The sequence below is a fragment of the Solea senegalensis genome, unplaced genomic scaffold (assembly GCF_019176455.1).
Source record: "Solea senegalensis isolate Sse05_10M unplaced genomic scaffold, IFAPA_SoseM_1 scf7180000014229, whole genome shotgun sequence".
Classification (NCBI taxonomy): domain Eukaryota; kingdom Metazoa; phylum Chordata; class Actinopteri; order Pleuronectiformes; family Soleidae; genus Solea; species Solea senegalensis.
In genome coordinates, this window is record NW_025320998.1 from 3,723 (window position 1) to 23,948 (window position 20,226).

At 43.7% G+C, this 20,226-nt stretch overlaps 1 protein-coding gene across 3 annotated transcripts in view; it reads right to left on the minus strand.

Annotated features, from left to right (window-relative positions):
* Nucleotides 1–516: 516 nt before the first annotated feature.
* The window catches only part of LOC122760962 (plexin-A4-like), a 35,434-nt gene continuing 15,724 nt past the window's right edge, over nucleotides 517–20,226 (minus strand). For all 3 annotated transcript variants that reach the window (XM_044016169.1, XM_044016166.1, XM_044016167.1), the window contains exons 2-3: nucleotides 11,684–13,031; nucleotides 517–1,183 (exon numbers count right to left, since the gene is read on the minus strand). In XM_044016169.1, coding sequence (XP_043872104.1) covers nucleotides 884–1,183; nucleotides 11,684–12,928 — 1,545 coding nt within the window. In that variant the 5' untranslated portion in view covers nucleotides 12,929–13,031 and the 3' untranslated portion in view covers nucleotides 517–883. The remainder of the gene's footprint in view (nucleotides 1,184–11,683; nucleotides 13,032–20,226) is intronic.

Here is a 20,226-nt window from a genome sequence, read left to right on the forward strand (position 1 = left end):
GCTTCCTTCAGACATTTCTCTCTTTACTTCTCTCCATGTAATGCTGGATTTCCCAAGCCTCCGAGTGCCCAGTGGCCAAGCTACCCCAAAAATTAGTCTCAGTCATGCAATGTGCTGTATGTGTGCTAGAGTGTGGGAAAGGGAGGGGTTAAAGCACAGGAGCTACCCACATTTCTATCACACCTTGTAGCAGCATGTCATCCCATTAGCCCAGGACATGGCTGCACGTGTGGGAGGGAACGGGAGCATGAGGGGAGCCCGAGGTGGAAGCCACAACATGCCAAATCCCAGCTTGACCAGCGCTGCTTCACTGTGACAGGACAAATCGTGTTCAGCCAAGAGCTCTTCTGTCACATGAAGTGTCAAGTAATGATCAGCGATAATCACAACTAGTAGTCACACAAATCACTTGACAAACATCACAAGTACCGCATCATTTTCTAACTCGCCTCAAGAAAGAGATAAGAAAAAGTTTTGCCTTATCGATTCTGGAACATGCTGATCTGTGCTGTCTAGCAAGTTCTGTAACATGCTGATGTGTGCTACAATCTGCCCCCAGGGGTCTGGATTTCATTCAAGTCCAAAGTGAAGGAAAAGTACGGCGGCTACTCCTGATACTGTGCGTACACTGCATAAGTGTGTGTGTGTGTGGTATATGGTGCAGTGGATGAGGAGGATGTTGAGAGATATCAGATAGGCTTGGCTCGAGGAACAAAACCCCCTCAGGGGCTCTCCTGATCCCCCTTCTTCCTCACACACACACACAGAGAGAGAGGTAAATTCTCTCCACAGAGAAGTACACACACTTACTCTTTTTCACTCTCCCTCTCTTCCTCTTACAAATACAGCCAACTCAGCTGATTTGACTGAAAGTCAATCTACCTTACGAGTCCCATCCCGTCCTTCCTCCAAACCAACAGTCCCCAATTCCCAGCCTCCGCTGCACATTTTCACGGCGAGAAACCGAATCTCTGCTCTCATTCGTCTCACCGCTCCTTACCTTCTTGACGCGGCCACTTTTGGTGCCGACGAAGACAAGCGAGTGGTTCTTGTAGACGTAGGCGATGACGGAGCTCATTTTGTCGACGGCGTCGGAGAAGAGCGGCTTGCCGCGCACCATCTCGGACACGCCGAGCGGCGCGTTCATGTCGAGGCCGCAAAAGTCGTCGTCGATGGTCAGGAGCTGCAGTGCAACGACAAAAAGGGAGTTAGTTAAGTTAGTTTGACACAAACATACGACTCTGTTTTCCTTTTTAGTCGAAAAGTAAAACTTCCCGCTTGTGCAAACTTGAGTTATTGAGTCAATTTTGAAAAGAGCTCGGGGACACACTGGGAGAAAGGTTCAGAGTGTCCTGCGAAACAGAGTGTGCTTTCCAGATAAATGTACAACTCACCCGGGAGCTCAAGATTAATACAAACAGTAATCAGTGTCTTAGTGTGAGTGGATTTCCATAAGGCACACACACACAGATTCATACATATACATTGGAAAACAGAGGTGAGTGAGAGAATTTGCAAGCATTTGTATGCCAGTGTGCTTCTGCTGATCCGAGCCATTGCGGTAAAAAAAAAAAAAAGAGAGAGAGAGGAAGACGAGAGGAGAGGAGACTACAGTCAGGTTCTAGCTGTGTAATAGCGCTAGAGGCTGCTCTGTCAGGCACAATTCCCCACTGTCCACCCAACGCTACAGCAACTGCAGAAACGCCAGTGCTGCAAGATATTCACTGTGAAACTGTGAAATGATTCAAAGTGAAGTGAGCGAATGAAAAGAAAAAAAAAGTGGTACATCGTCACACTACTTTGAGACAAATCAAGACTATGCAGCACTCTTGATGGAGGTTCATCTGTTATGCTTTCAGTGAGGACACGCTGCTGTGATTTGCTGATTATAGACAGATAGGTGTGTGTGTGTGTGTTGTGCCTCTCTATATTTTGTGTTTTGAGAATATTCACACTGCTCACTGTGGGCAGAATGACTTATGGGTTTTGATAAGGGTCATTGTTCTGTGTGTATGGCTGATATTTGAAACAAGGAGTTTTTGGTTTCCGAGCAGACGTGTTCTTAATGAATAGGTTTTCGAATGTGACGCGTGTTTTGCTGTGAGGAAAAGTACTTTGGCAAAGAATATTGGTATTCTAGTGAAACTAGTGGGTGGGAGGAATGAAAACTACTTGACACTGTAATGACTTAATGAAGGCATTATTGGACATATCTGAACGTTGTAGGTTCAGATACTGTAGTACAGGTTTACTTTGCAAAACAAAAAGGAACATATCAGCTAAGGAAAATAAGATATGGTGAAATCAAACATTATGCTGAGGGGGAAAAGCTCCCGGGTCTTACATGAAAATGCAAATAAAGGAAAAAAGATTTTTCCATGCAGCTGCTCAGAGGAGGGTCTTTTCAATGCACTATACGTCTTATTTGCCCCCGTTGTCTTCCTGGAAGTAAACCCCTGGACTCAATCAATCAATCTTCAAAGCACCAAGTGACTCCTCGCAACAATTCACTACAGGCCGTCATCATCATCTGAAGCCTCAGACTGAGCCGCAGAGGAAATATGGTGTCTGCTTTCATTAGACAAATGGAAGATGGCCAGTCTTGGCCACAACAAGCTCGAGGCAATAACACGGGGGGGTTATATGAAGTGGCGTCAAAAGATCGATGGAGACGATTCGAATTTGATTGTGTCATATGATCTAAGGGTTGAGGACATGGCGATGAAAAGAAATGGCAATGCCGGTGAATATTTGTGTGAAGAATGAAAGACATCTATGTGGACATTTTTCCCCTCTGATTTCTCCATGCACACGCCCCCTCCCCCTTTGTTTCTCCCTCTGACCTTTTCAGAATGAGCTGCTGTCAAGAGAGTGCACTCTCTGTCCTACACACCATGTGGTGGCTCTCTGCTAGACCGATGGCACTGCGATGTGAAGCACGGTCACTCTGTAAAATCACAGCGAAATATCACTGTGTCGCTCCGCTCCCGCTCCTCCGTGACACCGAGGATCTAAGATCAAAACTCATTTTCAAGCCACAACTGAGCTCTGCTCTGAGATTTGACCGACAGACACAACAACACCCCCCTCCGCGCTGCCATCGATGGTTAAGGAGCCTCATTGTCCTAGTTCAAAGGGTTAAAAGGGTTCATTTGTCGTATTCAGGGTCACTGTGATGGAACGCTTCCTGAAAAGCTAATAAAGCTATAATGCAGCCACTCCCCCCGCAGATTGATATCTTCTCCGAAAACCTCATTTTCGCCATTGTTAACACGTCGTTGTGTGCTCGCGTGAGTAAAAAGGTGACGAATATGAAGATGAGGATGCAAATCTTTTTGTGTGTACGAAAAGAAGTGCGAGTGTTTTTCATCTCTCGTCACTGACATGTTTGTGTTGGGGTTTTTTTTTCGCTGTCGGTTGCCAATCACAGTCACCAACTCTGTCCTGCATCCTGCAATATAATGAAATACGTATTTCTCCCCGTCTGTCAGCCCCTTTCAGCAAGAAGACACATTTTCATTACACCGTCACCAGGACATGACATTTGCAGCCGCGATGCCAAAGATGTCTCGAGTCAAATAAAATGAGTGTAGCCGGTGACGTCGTCGACCAGCACGACAATGCTTTCACTGTTTTCATCATGTTTTCCGTCCCCGTGTTGTAGTTTCTTTTCGACTCATCTCCTGAATGTGTTTTCCAAACTTTGAGGGATGACAAGTTTTCACAGTCTTGGCCAAGCTGAGCAATAAGTGTTCTTTCAATCTTCTTTGCCCTCCGTCTTCAGCGAGGATGTGATCCACACACACTCACTGAACAACTTGGCAGATAAAAACTCCGAGCACCAAGAGGTCTACAAGAGATCTGAGCGCCGCTGATACTGATAGGCTTAATCAACATTGTGTGTTTAACAAAGTATTCATTTACTTTACTTCTTTATAACTGAAGTGCAACGTTCCAAACACTCGACTTGACTGAGCACTCGGAAAAAAGGAAACGCTACTCTGTGTCTCAGCCCGAGTCCCGCAGCATAGCAGGAGAGAAGAAAGACAGGGAGGTTACTCCCAAAAGACAGAGGGACAGGAAAACAGAGTCTCTGTATTTGGACAGGGGCCAGGCAGAATCAGGTCACTCTCAGCCATATCCATCTCTCTGCTTCTAACTGCCTGCCAGCACCAGCACAAAGAGAGCTCTCTTTTGGACTGTGCATAGGGATCAGCAGATATACAGAGTGCAGAGAAAGAGAAGGGCCAGTGGGTGTGCACACGAGAGAGAGAGAGGGAGAGAGAGAGAGAGAGAGAGAGAGAGTTGCTCAATGCGATTAGAGGAGGGACGGAAAGAGATCCACTCTCCAACGCTCTCTGATGTATGGCCTAATCTGGGTTTGCACTGTTGTGGAGGGCCTGTACCGTTGGCCACAAGTTCACAAAGCTAATGACACATATTAAACCACAGAGACATACATTACCCTTCATGTCAATGCTCAAGATGCTCCAGAGAGTCAATTTTCTTGCACTTGTAGCCATTTCCCTTTTTTTGTTGATATTACACAGCATGCAGCGAATTCAATGGCTTCCTTCCCTAATCTTTTTTTTTTTTTTAGGTATGCCAATTCTGTACTTTTTTATTATTATAAAAAAGTCCTTTTTTGTCCTTTGTCTACTTGTCCTACTGCAGTCCTAAACGATAGCAAGGAGAAACCTTACGTTACAAAGAAATACCGTCGGAGTGAAATAAGAAAATTGAATGCCAGTGGCTCCGCTTGTGTAATTATCCACTTGGATATTCGGTATTTTCCTCTAGTCCTACTGTGCTAAAGGGCCGGCCTGCCAGGATGATTGACGGCACTCAAGAATTATGTCATGGCTAAGTGGGTCTGTGGTGTTCAATCTTAGATAGTGTCAACATTCAGTTTCACTACAGTAAAACACTGGCTGTGTGACTCCCCCAGAATGAGCGAGTCATTCCGTAGTAAAGAATAAGCTCACACGAGATTGATTACTTAAGCTTTATATTATGGTATACAATGATTTGAATGCATCTGAATTACAGACATGCTTAAGAGGAATCATTGTCTCGTTACTGATTTTGATTTTACTCATTTGAGGGACAACTATAACCACAAAGGACAGACATTTAAACAAGTGGATGACTCGTCATCAGCTACAAATAACTCTAAGATAAGTCCACATGTAGTCAATTCCCATTGTAGAAAGCTGAATCTAAAGGCTCATAGAATAAAGGTATAAATGATGCTGGAGCCTTTTAGGGAGAGAGACAGCGAGTGTGTGCGTGCGTGCATGCGTCTGCTGTTGCGAGACAGTCTATCTGCGTAGTGACCCATGGTGCCTTCAATCACAGGAGCAATGTGTGACAAAACAAAACATCACTCTGCCCTTCACACATACACACAGTGAGATGTTCCAGGCACAATTCTTTTCCCACTTCACTAAAAACGACTCTGCCAACCCACTTTGCACCCTTTTTTTTCCCCTTAATGTTGTTTCGTCTTCTGTAATTCACCTCCAACAGCATCTCATCACAACCTTCTGGCTCGTATGCCCCATTTCCATACATGCTTTTCTTTTTCTATTTCCCTCCACACAGAAACAAGTCTGTTTTGGAAACGGTGCAATCTTATACACAACTGCAGCCATTCCGCGGACTCGTCTCCTTTAAGGTTTTCTAATTCAGGCAGAAACTGAATCAGCAAGTTAGAAAGAGCACGCAATTACTTCTGAATACAGATGTATAAACATATAGCCTGGAGCACATGACGCAGTAAACAGCTCCAGGATACAGTCTCAAGTGTGCACAGAGATTAGTTCAAGGTCAAGTAATGTTTAACACGTCAATGCTTTGTGTTTTCTGTCATATTCCAACCCGTTTGCAGCCGTCTGTCTCGACATAAATCACAGGTGTGCAACACAGGGACGTCGCCTGATTGGCTTAATCACCACTGTCACGTCTTTCAACTGGAAGCTTGAGGGTTTGATTCCCGGTTCCGCTCGTCTATATGCAGATGTGGCCTTGGGCGAGATATCCTTTATTTAACCAGGTAAGAAAAGTCTCAAAATCTCTCTTTCACAAGAGAACCCGGCCAAGACGGCAGCATCGGTATGCATTTAAAGTTGCATCGTAAAAACAGACAAATACACAAAACAACCACCGCAACGCGAGCAAACGGGCCACTAATTAAAACTCAATTAGAGCAGCTACATCCATCAAGAGAACGCTTTTCTCTGTCACTTAAAAGTGATTTAAATTCACCCACGGTGATCATTGCTCCTGACAGCTGTGCCGTGTGAATGTGTATGAAAGAGTGACTAGTGAAGGACGAGGGTTTTGACTTTTCTGAATGTCTTCATATTAAACAAAGCTGGAAAAAGGTGTGCGCACCGAAACAGAAGTTGATTTAATTGTGCGTTCTCTTGGCAGGTCGACGTTGAGGAGGCAGGCTTTGATAGGCCTGTAACGTTTTGTGAATTCATGTTTTTGCGGATGCTCGCACCTGCCAACTGTTATCTGAGCAGCTACATGGGATAATAAATAATAAACACCGGTTACAAGAAAGCAATGAAATCAGGAACTAAAACAAAAACACCCATGACGATTCCGGAATGAAACTAAAACATCACGAAAAGCAAAGAGATCGCCCGGGGGAATGGATGCAGAATCCAACTAGGAGCCGCGTGCAGGAGAGATTACTCTGCATTACAATTTCATTTTTCACGACTACGACTGCTTTTGACGGATCAATTGACGGATAAAAATAAAGAAAAATAAGCCTGCTCGCATTACAGAGTACACAGCTGACAGTTTATTAGGTATAATTACTTCATAATAATATACTTTATAATAATTACTTTCAGCTCTTGCGATCCAGTGGAACGGCGATCATTTTCATTCTGTTGATGCCGCGTCAGAGAGGTGTTGATTCAGCTCAGCACTTATATTTCACACAGCGGTGGAGCTGGATCGAGTTTCATTACATTAACAAGAGAATCATTTGTCAGTGAATTTAAGCAACTGTTCTATCCAATAGTATCACATTCAGGGTTATGTGTATGTTTGATATAAGGGAAGCGACGGAAGTAGAATAGAATAAAGATATTTTATGACTCAGAAGACCCTCGACTCGAAGCTTAACTGTAAGTTAAATACTGTAAAAAGGATAAAGGTTGATAGTCATAGAGGCATTACTTGAGATCAGAAGACTTCTTGTAATAAAAAAAAAACTGCAGCTATGACAAAAGTTAGAAACCCTACACATCGGATGCATTTACATATTGCCATAAACTACAATGGCAACGCGGTGACCAAGCAAGAATCACTTCTGTCAGTGTTTACAGTATGGTGACGGAGAGAGGAGACATGTTTAATCACAAAATAATGATATTGTGATGGATTCTGACCTTTAACAAGTGGTATCATGCATGGAGATTTAATTAGTGAGCCTGGATAGCGGATATGTGGATGGAGTGGGGTGAATTGTGAGGGGGAGGCGACGGGGAGCTCTGTCTGGATGTCTGGATGTTTTTTAATGAATCCACAAGCCATTCCCTTCCTGAGGATGTGGCCGAGACTGACTCATCAGCAACCAGTCGCTGATTAAGCTCAGCAATCAGGAGGAGGACAGAGTACAGGCGGCGACACTGTTCAGCGGTTGGTCAAGCACAGAGTACAACAGAAGACTGAGAGTCAACAACGTGAAAAATGAGCGTGGACGGCAGATGGGGGACGTCACATAAGACGAGTCGCTTTCAAGCGGATGATGAAACACGGGAGGCTGTGATCAAGAGATCAAGGAAACGACTACAAGAAACAGCAGCAACCAACTAGAATAATCTAATTAATTGTAAGGAATTTAAAATGAGAAGTCGATAGCACATGACAAATGTGGAAGAATCGCCCCGTGGCATGTCAGCTAATGACATGTAATTAATGATCATTAGCAGAAAGGATGAGGATGGTCGTGGTCCATTGGGAACTTACAGGCGACCTGGTATATTTTCAATGTGCTTATGGAGAGCAGTGTAAGGGGGCAACGAAGGGGAGAGAAGGACAGACACATCATCCGGGAACAATGGAACGAGAAGACAGGCTGGGGATTTTCATAAGAACGTGACGAGAAGGACACGCGGGCAAAAGAAAAGCATAGGCAACGCGCTATGAATCAAGGATGAGAGAGAATGAGAGCAGAGTGTGAATTTATTGCGATCCCGCTGTTTTGTTGTTGTGTGTGTGTGTGTGTGTGTGTGTGTGTGTTTTTTCTTTTTCTGCTGACACAGTGAACATGGAGGGGAAAGGCAGTGGGATTTTTTTATAGGTCACATGCCACTTCACAATGATCTATGGATACAGGCCCTTTGCAGACTTATACTGTTGAGCACGATTATGTGGCTCAGCCAAGCATGGCCGTTTGTTGGAAGCTGACCCCCAACCCCACCCCTTACTCTCTCACCTCCCATTTATCCTCTCTCCTGCCCTCATACCCATCATCCCATTCTTTGCATGCTCCTGTATTTTATCCTCAAGTGTTTAATTTGTCATATTTGACATCTTACGATTACTTACTTACTGAAATCTAAACGCTAACACTTCAACTAATATGTGAATTTTAAGTAGTTAATGGGTTATAGAATAGATTGGTGAAGGTATTATAGACTAGAGCTGAGGCGACTAATCGATTACTAAGTTAATCGACAACTATTTTGACAATCGAATAATCGGTTTGAAGCTTTTTACATGATTAGAACAAGATTTCTGATTGTTTAAGCTTCTTAAATGTGAATATTTAAAAGTCAATCATCATAAAAGTCAATGTCAAAACAAGACATTTGAGAACATCATCATTTCCAGGTTTGACGAACACCGATCAACACCTTTTTAAGGTTTTTTTATATTCTGAACACCAAACGATTAATCGAGAAAAAATAATCGTTAGTTGCGGCACTATTATAGGCCAAACAATACAAGATGCAAGGGTGTTAGTACACAAACAAGCAGCTGCCACAGTTGTGAGAGGCTACTGCAGTCATGGCTGTCATCCATCTACTCTTACAGAGAAGGTATATGTACGACATGTGGTATCCACATCGAGTCTGAACGTGTTCCATCTATATCAAAATGTGTGCATGTCTATTTTGCGTTGATGTGTGTGTGTGTGTGTGTGTGTGTGTGTGTGTGTGTGCATTTGGCGTGTTGGGCCACACAGCCAAGCTACTCTAATGAGCCTGGGAGCTGTTCATCCACTCTCTAATTGGAGGAAAAACAACATGTTCAAAATACGACAGCATTTGAAAGGTTCGGGGGGGGGGAAAAAACGAGAGTGTGGGAGGAAGATGGCGAGAGAGGAAAGTGGGTAAAGATAAATGGGCATAGCCTTAAAGCGGGGGCTTCTTTCTCATCTATGCTCCCTCTGCAGTAACTGCCAAGTCAGTGACATGCAACCATCCATTTTTGTTCATGACATTTGCTCTTATTATACTTTATGGGGAGATTTTTTTTAATCACGACGATTGTCTGGAACCTTCTGTTGACGACATAGATTCTATTTCTAAAAGGACTGAATTGTGTTTACGTTTATTTTATGTCAACTGCAATTTGTAACTAAAATGGGATGGAAGTGAGCAAAGAAATGCAAATTAGGTGCAAAAAAGGGCAGGAATTTAAAAAGAAATTGGACTGCTGAATAGTGCCATCACTGGTCCTGACATTTTAAAATGTGAAAATAATTTCTATCCATTAGATCTAGACTTTTATCAGGGAAAAAAACACGAGTTTGTGTATTTGATGTCTCAGAGCTGGAAGACTGCAGGCGAGAATCTTATTTGATATTTATATTATTTTATGACTCCGCAATTAGTGTCTCGTTAATGCAGGATCCTAAAAAGAAGAAGTCTGCCTTCCACAATTCCCTCAGTTACCTTGTTTGGTGTATTCAAAAATGATCTCTCTGCTGGCTCACATCTAAGGGAAGCACAGCATGGAGTGAACAATAACTTTGAAACTGTATTTCTGCAGATACGGAGTTGTGCATCATTTAAAATGCAAAAGGAGACTGTGAGAGAAATACACAAAAGCACCCGTCATGTTTCCCCACGACTAAGTCCCTTAATATTTTCCATGTTCTTATTGTGTAAAAACCTGAAGGGAAACATATATATATGTATATATATATATATATATATATATATATATATATATATATATTAATTTACTGATGTTGAATGAATGGTCTGATTTTATAAGAGCGTTGTATTGTGTTTTTACGGCTAAAGCATCAACTCCATTTTAAAAGGGGCCCGCGGAAAGTCTTTACAATCTGTATTTTTATAGATTATTTACTAAGTGTTTATACAACAAGTTATTTTATGGCCATTACTCTACAGAAAGAAAGAGCATCATATCCCAATCTTCGCGGAAGTCACTCTTACCAGTGTGGTGATGTCATACGTGTGTGTGTGTGTATATGGGTCAGAACTCATCTATCTCCAGCAGAGTCCAACGTCACCGGTTCAGCGGGGTCTAATTTATGCAGTGGTGGTTGTGGTGATGATACTGTGGCTCATGCTGAACTGGCATAATTTCTTAGCACTAACCCCTGTGTGCTCCCCTCACACTTCCCCCCCTCCCCGCTGACAGTTCCACCTCAGGCATGATTTATCAGGCCCTCGAGCAGCAGACAAAGGCGCCTCGGCACGTGTACAGTGCCAAAGATGGATTAATAGATAAACACAGTGATTCCCTGACCAAAAACACTAGAGAGGGGTCAATTCCACAGTGTCTTCACAGTGGATTGCACAGGTCAGACTAGGAGGATCACATTTATGTGTTTGAAATATGACAAATAAGAAACTATTTGTTTTCTGAATCTTTTATCACTCAGCTCAGTTAAATCAATAACCCAGAATCATTCCGCTGCAACAGCAGAGCTTTGTCTTATTTGACCCTATTATCTACACACTATTAAGGACATGGTTTATTAAACCCCGCCGTGGACAATAACTACAAATTCACTCCGATTAGGGACATTTTCTTCTTCCCGAGGTTGGCAGTTTTTATTAATAACACAATATGTAAACATGTACCACTTTTTTTTTTGTATGTGCACACAGTGAGAAATCAAATGAACTGAATCACTGAATTTGTGAGGCTTTTATGGAGAATAGAATTATGCTAATTTGGCTGAGCATTCAGCTGCATTTAAAGGGTGAGTGGAACTAAACAGGCAGTGGATGGTTAACATCTCATCGCTATGGGATGGAGCGTGAACCCATCGAAGAACAGTGTCCCTGTGAGCCTCCCACTGTGCACCCGGCGAATGATTTTCCTCAGTCCGTCAATAAAAATTAGAGAAATTATTATATATTTGTTTTACCAAAGTCACTCTTGTGCTATTTTTCCCTTAAATAATCTGTTTATCTAATTCTACTTTAAGCCCAAGTGCTTAACACCTGCTGTTCTGGATATCACAATGTGTGAACTTGTGCATGCACAGCATGTGTGAAATACGTAAATAAGATCTATAAAAACAGTTTTAGAGAGTTTGCTCTTGTTCAACTTCTGCCATTTGCTTTTTTTTGTAATTCCCAGTGCTCGCTTTAAAATTAGAGTGCTGAAAAACCTCACACTATGCATGTGTGTGTGTGTGTGTGTGTGTGTGTTAAACAGTAGTACTCACCGCACTGCTGCAGGGGATATCTTTGACTTTGAGCCAAGCCAGGTCCAGCGTACCCTCGCCCTTGTAGCAGGACTGCAGTCGCTCCTTGATTTTCTCATTGATCTTCCGCAGAGAGAAAACACACAGTGCCGAGTCCTGGGAGGCCTGCCGTGGACGTCGCTTCTGACCTTTTGAGAAGACGGCAAACAACACGTCGTCGTCTGGTGCCACGTCGAGAGAGCGCGCCAGAATAGCACCAGCTTTGGACAGGTAGGCCGCCTCGAGTAATCGGTACTCCACGTTGCCACTAACGCATCCAATAGGCACCTCCACGTAGGAGTTGAAAGCAGTGTCTGCCTTACAAAGGCGGACTATCTTGGAAGTGTAGACCTGTTCCCGACCAGTGGACGAGGATCCCGCAGTCGGCCCGCCCCCCATTTCGGGCTGTAAAGTCAGAAAGTAGACAAAGTTCCCACTGGCAAAGCCATAAATGTAGTATATGTCGAAGTCCGGAATGACGGTGAAGGTATCTGAAGGGATCTTGATCATAGAAGCCACAAACTCATCATGAAAGACATACGCAAACATGCCGTCTTCCTCGGAGTTTCTCGCCAACTTGCGGCTGGAGATGGTGGGGAAGTATTCTGGCTTGCCGTCCACTGCAGTGGCTACGAACAACATGTCCGGAGAGGCGTTTCCATACGAAACAATGACGCCAAACACCGAGCCGCTTTCATTGACACCAGAGAGGTAGTGCTCCTTCTTGTGGAAAGGCTCTCCCAATTTGAATAGGTCATCTAGACGAAGGAGTTTGCAGATGCCCTGATAGAGGCTGCCACACGCCAGCAGCCGGTTCTCCCGGTAGTCCATCAGGAGCATCTTGTTGACGTTGTTGGTGAGTGTCAGTGGCTCACTGCAAGGTTGGACGATGCGTGGAGGATAGCACTTGCGGTTGTCTTCATCTGGGCCAGTCTCATGGGACACTTGGACCTCCAAGGCCGGGGACAGTTTATAGATACGGTTGACGGCACCCAAGTAAACGTTACCATTGCGATAGTCCACCGCCAAATGGTTGAATGTCCACTCGGGGTTTTCAGCGTGAAACGAGGAATACTCCTCCTCCTGAAGGGACACTGTGATCACCTGGGAGCTGGAACTCTGAGCCTGTGGGGCTTGCACCACAGTCTGTGACGCCACATGAAGCATCAGAGTTGACAGAAAGCAGCATACAAAAGAGCAGGTCCATGTCCTGGCCAGTGACGTCATGGCTGTGCCGATGGTGGGAGCTGTGACGAGAGGGAAGCGGGCACAGACCAGTGCTGTCACCGATCACAATCAAGCCTGTCTTGAGATGGAGGACATCATACACCTGAATAGAGAGGAAACAAACCAATTACTACATGTTCCACCCAACTGTCAGTGTACATGAGGCATTTGAAGACACTGTGACATTTGCTCTGATCCTACAGAGCAGAGGTTTAAGCAGAACATCATTAAAAGAAGACTAATGAGGGAATCGGGTAAACTGGTCACACAAATGAGACTCTGGCCCAAAAATGAATGAGGCCAGAACAGTGCGTTTAAATTTAAAATACAATGTGAAGCTTCAGTAGAATCAGTTCATCGATTGAGAAAGTGGGCATAAGAGGAAGAGTAACAACGTCTAAAAAGGATGTTATCACACTGTCTTTGCATAGACCCCTGCATCTCTGCACCCCCCTGTGCCTTTCTGCTCCAGCTACTATGCACCTAATTGATTCTCCCCTTGGACTAGCAATTTGCATGCTTTGGCGATTTCTCTCTTTTCTCCCCAACAGGGATGCTCACCTGCTGACACTGCTAGCAGAGAAAAAGGACCTTCCCTCATCTGTGTAAAGACACACAACACAGACACACTCTCACAAAAGTAGCCAGGTTTGTAACGAAGAGAAAGAACAATTAGGGACGAAAACGCAGCGTTTGCAGAAACACACTTCCCTGCAGTGCTAAGGTCATTTGCAAAGTTCCAACAACACACACGCATTCAACCACGACCGACAGGTGCAAGCCAAGAAACACACACAACCTGGTGTTTCAATGGAAATGTTGCATGTAGCAGGTAGAAGTGGTGGGTCTATATTTATACTATGCACTACGAACACCAGGGCTGCCTCAGAAAACGCTGGACACACGGTATTATTAACAAGCGCTGATTATAAGGAGGATATGACAGAATTTCCTGTAAACATGGGTGTCCTGTGTGCGTGCTTATTACATCTCTCCTGTGGCAAACTAGGTATTACAAAGTAGAGGTGTTGTCCACTAGGGTTGGCTCTGGAAGTTCTCTAACAACGATAAAAATCATATGTCAAGGTCACATTATTACCATGGAAGGGAAATGCTAGAAACACTTGTATTTAGCAGTTTGTCCTCTATATCAAATTTGTGGTGCAGGGTAAAGACAGAAACGAGTGTCCTTGCATAATTACTGTTGTGGTAATGTTCCAATTTTAATTTGCAGACGTAATAAGGGATCAGATGTTGTTCAAATGCACGCTGGCGCTACCTGCCATTGCATTGCTGCAGATCTAATCACAAGTTGAAAACGCAACCTCACTGCAATCTTAAAGAGAATCAATGGAGCGATAAAACCAAAGAGACAATTAAAGGCTGTGGACAAAATAACAGAAACAATCCCAACATCATAACATATCCCGGCAGTAAATATGCATTTACATGCTTGAGTAAAAGACTAAACCCACAAAATACAGTTATATGACAGACTAAGGGGGGGAAAAGCATGTTCACATAGTTAAAGAGGTTTCTGTTATTGTGTCCAGCCACTAAAGAGAGAGAGGCATTAATTTAAGAGGAAAAGAGCTGTTGTTACTTGAGGAGTAATGACAGGGCAGTGAGCCTAGAATGCTCCTCTAAAAATAAAAAGGGGGAACTGCATATTAATCTCACACGGGGAACAGAACTGCAACTCCCATCTCTCATTTACCTAGCAGGGGAAACAGCTTTAACAAAGTGTTCCTGTGAAATTCCCAGGCAACTTTATTCAGCAGGTATTATTAATAGAAAAAAGAGACAAGAGCGGAGGAAGGTCACATGAAAGGAGACTTGAGCCTCTTTTTTTCTTCCCACAAAGCAGAATAGCGCGCGCAGTTCAGCTCACCGCAGTACGCTTTGCAACAGTACACCGAGTACCTGATCTGACTCGCACCACAGGGTGTGCGACACGGATGTGTAAATTACGTTTCCTTAATATGCATCAGCCACGCCAATAGCTTCACGTCATACCGCCGCTGCACAGAAAACAGAGGACAGAAAACGGAGGACGCCGAGCGTTCCATGTTCCTCTCAGCGTGTGGCTGTTTTCTTACATCCTCGGGAATATGAACACGGCAACACTCAGAAACCGAGGCGACGTTCCAAAAAACAAAACAAAAAAACTCAAGATGAGCAAGACTCCCAGACGTCTCCCCTAAGAAATAAATGGGAGATTTGCAAACATGAAACCCCTGAAAGCCTGAAAGAAAGAAAAAAGGAACATCCTCATCAGAGGTTCCCTGAATGGCTGTGTGTCTGCCACATGAATCTGTTGGTGAAATGCAATTATCCTCCCTGACAGGGGGGCACACTCGTTTAGTTGCTGTTTGCCTTTGCCTGCTGATGATCAAGCACCATTAATTAAAGCTTGCAAGAGTTCTGTGGATTTACACATCACACACACAGGCTTGCACACCTATCTTTGTGGGGTCACATCATTGCATTCTCTTGCCATGTTCCAGACACTTCATTCACAGCTTCAATCGTGGTAGCCAACATTTTGGTTCTCACAGAGACTCTCAGACCTTTTGCGGAGGTATGCGCAGCTCCCAAAACACACACACACACACACACACACACATTAACGGCATATGATTTAGCTTTATCCACTTGTGTGAAATTGGTACAGTGGTACATGTCACGTATCTTTGGCGTGACATTTACATTTACTCGTAGTAACATTGACAAGCAAGTGAATGTGTGAAAAGTGTGCAGCTTCCAGAACTTTACATGAACATTAATTAACATTAAAAGCAGAGAGGCTTTAAGTCATGTGACCTGGGTGCTCCGACAGCTGACAGATACTTTAATATCAACCGCACGCACACACACACACACACAACCACGCATTCACAGCTCCATAGACATCAAAGAGTGCTAATGAATTCATGATTAGCACCACACTCTTTTCCCGGCACACGCTTTCCATCACATGGCTGGAACTGTGGGCTAAAGCAGTGCTCTGTGTGTTTGTGTGTACACTATCTCCATGTGTGAGACTCAAGACTGAATATTAGGGCTTAGAGTTTAATAAAAAATAAAAAATAATTGGCATGTATCTGTTTTCCTGCCTCGTTTCTTTGTCTTAATGGGCTGTCAGCAGTGAGCCAGAGGGTTGGAACTGTGGAGCTGCATTTACATTTATAAACATCTGACTCTGAAGAGAAGAGAAGAGACACACACACTCATTAAAACACGTCAGTATAATGTTGTAGTTGTTTTTGTGGCAGGGACCCAAAACTAGAAGTCACATCGTGCCAATAATAGGCGACACGGACCTGCTCAGGCTTTTCGCGGCATTATTTGATGGTTGAAATCCTACATTGTGTTCCTGTGAGTCCAGAGATCAGCTGCACCTTTGTCAGCTGCTTTCGACGCTGCAAAGCTAATTTCATGGAGGACAACGTTAGGTAAAAGCCATTGTGGATGTGACAGGAGACATTTCTTTGCTTTGGCTATCACTGTGCAATGGACGGCCAAGGACAGACACAACAATTCAGAGACAACAAACGCTAGCTTTGACAAGATAATCTTCAATTTATAGCGTTGATGGCATAACATGAAAATGAAGAAGCTGTCAAAGTCTGTAGTAAACAGCTTAACTTTAAGTGTGTGTGTGTGTGTGTGGGGGTGGGGGAACAAAAATAACTATCACATTCATAAAACACTGAGTCGAATGGGATTAGGAGATTATGAGTGAATAAGAAGTAGAGTAATTACACGTAATCCTTTACATGTATAAAAGCAAAAAAAGAAAAATGACAGCTGTTTGCATACTTCTAGGTTAATCTGTCACAGGGGGAGAGGAGATATTTACGTTTACAACAGCTGCATGAAGGACGTGACAGAATGAGGAGAGGAAGTTATAGTTTTACAGCACCCAGTCATGCAAAGTAAAAAGGGAGAAAGGTCAGAGAGGTTCCAGAGAGAAGTGATAGAGATGTACAACATGTCTGTCTCCAGCTACAGCGCCGAGCCCATTTGGAAGATATAGGAAACGATGGATGAACGGAGAGATGGACAGTTTGATGCTTGTTGGAATGCTGCTGGTGGATCGAGTCCTTATCTGCACTTCAACACTGGCACATTCGGTACATTGTGGACCGGGCCATCGCTAAATAGCAGATGTGGTGTTGTGCTGGCTATTTGACATTATGGCAGGGGTGTGGCCACGTCCGACCGTTCATCAACTGCCATCGGCCGCACCACCACTGTCCTCATCACTCTGTGTTTTGCAGGTGTGCACGTTTCTGGCTGATGTGATATCAGCTGGCAGAGTCGGGACGGTGAATGACTAAGCAGTGCTTCGGGCGATGCTGCTGCTCTTATGAGACTGTCGAGGTGTGCTCGGCAGCTCGGAGGGAGGATGAGTCTCCCATGACCAACTGTTTGTCACGTCACTAGGCACTGGGATTCCCAGTTACAATAACAAGGCATGCACGGGTCCTGAATGCTTTGATTAGGCTCATGATGATGTGTTTGCACATCAAAATATTCTATTTTATTGTTTGAAAATACACTGATTTGTTCTTTGCACCATAGTTTTTTTTTTTGTTTACGATTTTGACTGCGGGCGGGCCTTTAAGGAAGATGCCTGCTGGTTCTGGGGCGACAGCTCAATGGATCCGGAAGTAGTCACAGGCTTGGAGTCGCTGTCCGTCGGGAACTCGTTCTCCAAGTTTTCCCCGTCGACATCCAACAAAAAGTATCTAGCGTTTATAATCTGACAAACGTTTGATACTTAGAATTATTCTGTTGATCACAGCAATATCAATAGCAACAACAGCAGAAGGAGAAGCTGTCATAGTATTAGTGGGGCTGTCAAACCATTCTTTTTTGAATTCATTCCTTTCCATCTTGACTAGTATCAAATGAAAGCAAAGACAGTTACTTTATGAAATAGAATTTTCAATCAATTTCATCACTTCAAATCAAACAGATGAGCAATGTCTCCTTTCAGATTATATAAATGCAACAGCACTTACACTTTGCAGGAGTTGTACTTTGCTTTCTCCGTTTCACCCTAATATGTATTAGTCTAAACAGTCTAAAATGAAACAGCCAGAGTAATTCAGCGACACAGAACGAGCGAAATTATTTCCCACGGCGTCTCTCAGCAGAGTTGTTGAACACAATGATCATCTGCTATTTATCTCTCTCTCTCTCTGAGTGCAGAGCCGCAGAAACACTCCATTGTGCGCCTGATATTATACGTGATTAAAGCAATTTTAAAACATAAGGCATTGTGGTCAGCCCTTAATTAAAACGAGATTAGTTCGGTAGCGCTGACAGCCCTGAATACACGTGTTGCGGTAAACGAGAGAGTATATGGGACTTACGCAGGAACTTTGACTTTCAGCCCAAAACAGAACAAAAAACAAGTGAGTGACAGACCTAGAGAATGAAAAGACAGAGCAAGATAGAGAAAGACGGAGACGAGGACATTTGGAACGCACAGAAACGTGTGCGTTCCAAATTAGTGGATTGTGCTGACTGGAGTGGTGAATCCACCTCCCTCCCTACCTCCCTCCCTCCAAAATACTCCACCCACCGCCCTCCCCTGCCGGGCTCTGGCACTGAGCAGAGGAATGAGCGTCACTCTGCATCGCAGCCACACACTGGGACTGCAGGAAAACTGTGTCCCTGCTTTCAGCCAGCATATTCACAATCACAGAGTGTGTGCAAGTACACACGCACGCACACAAGATCCACACAAACCACAGCACACTCCAACTTGACAAGTCTGCAGAAAATACATACTCACACCGCATGCGTACAGAGCAGGAATGTCCCCCAGCATACACACACACACACACACACACAAACACACATTATACCATATCACTAAAAACAGTTTAAATTATCTTATTCCCCCAACAACACAGCACAGGCAAAAAAAATAGAATAAAATAATAAATACTCCGGGAAGGTGCCGTCTAATACAGACAGATGTACTATAAGCTCAACTTTAATGACACCAAACTTGGAAAATAATCTGATCTTCGATAAACTCCTGCATTTATTAACGTCCAGATCAGAATTCAGCGTCAACAGCATGATTTAACTAATTGGCAATCAACATATTTTGGACCCGTTGATACCAATCAATCGTTGGTTAAATATCAAAGCCTATGGTTCCAAGGACATAGAGGACAGATAGAGAAGGCAGGGTGTCCTTGGTGTTTACATCAAATTGTGGATTAGCAGCATGGATTACTGTCACCAGTTGGAAGGTCTCATCCACCACAGAGCTGTTGGCATTATATAAAGATGAAGATTGTACTGTCAACTCCGTCCGCATCACATGAAAGGGAATTCTACCTTTTTATTATTAAAGCTGATATTGAATTTCAAAGTCTTAACTCTGTCGTGGTCAAGAGAATTTAGTTTTCTGATTGACCGCATAAGTGGCTTTCCAGAGGAAGCGATGTACTCACCAAAGAGAAAGATGATATTAATGACTCCTGAAAGACCCAGGTTGCTTTAAATGGCAATGTTTATGTTGAGTTCTTGCCAAAAGTATAATTCCTCCTGACAACAGTCTGGCATGGGGATAGCAATTTGATTAAGGTATGTTTTTTCCATAGTGAGGGGATCAAAGTGCTTTTGGCTTGGCCCAGTGCCTCGCTGAACACAGCTTCCATGTTTTGTTGGTGGGACGTCTGTGAGGAGATCGTGTCCCTGTTGCTGTGCTACTAGAGACCCCAATGTTTTGGTCAAGGGTTACCGAGCAGAACAAGGAGAGATGGTGACGTGAGAAAACATGCGTTCGCAGCATAAAAGAAACAGCAAGTAACGTCACGTGCATCCGCAGGGACATGCGTGTCCAAGTGAATGTTGGACACAATACAGACAAAATGTCCTGAAAAAGACTCACAGCCAAGACAGTGAATCACTGATCCAGCAAGTGTGTGGAGCATGAACCCATTTTCTGTGTCACATAATTTCTGATGTTCTTGCTAGCTGTTTTTTTTTTTATGTCTATCTCTCTGTCTCTATATTTCACTCTGTGATACTCAGTCAGAGCATTTTCAAAGAAGGGGTCCAGGCAATGATCCAACTGGACAACTGCTCTGGATTTTAGAGAAATAGACGACATCTGCCCATCCCCTCTCTTTAACTCAATCTCTTTCATTCCAATCCCCCACCACCACCACTCCTCCTCCCGTCTTTTCCTCTTTCACATCTGAGACTTACTAATCCTCCTTAGCAGAACAGGGTTCAAACACACTGGTTTTTGTAAGCACAGACTC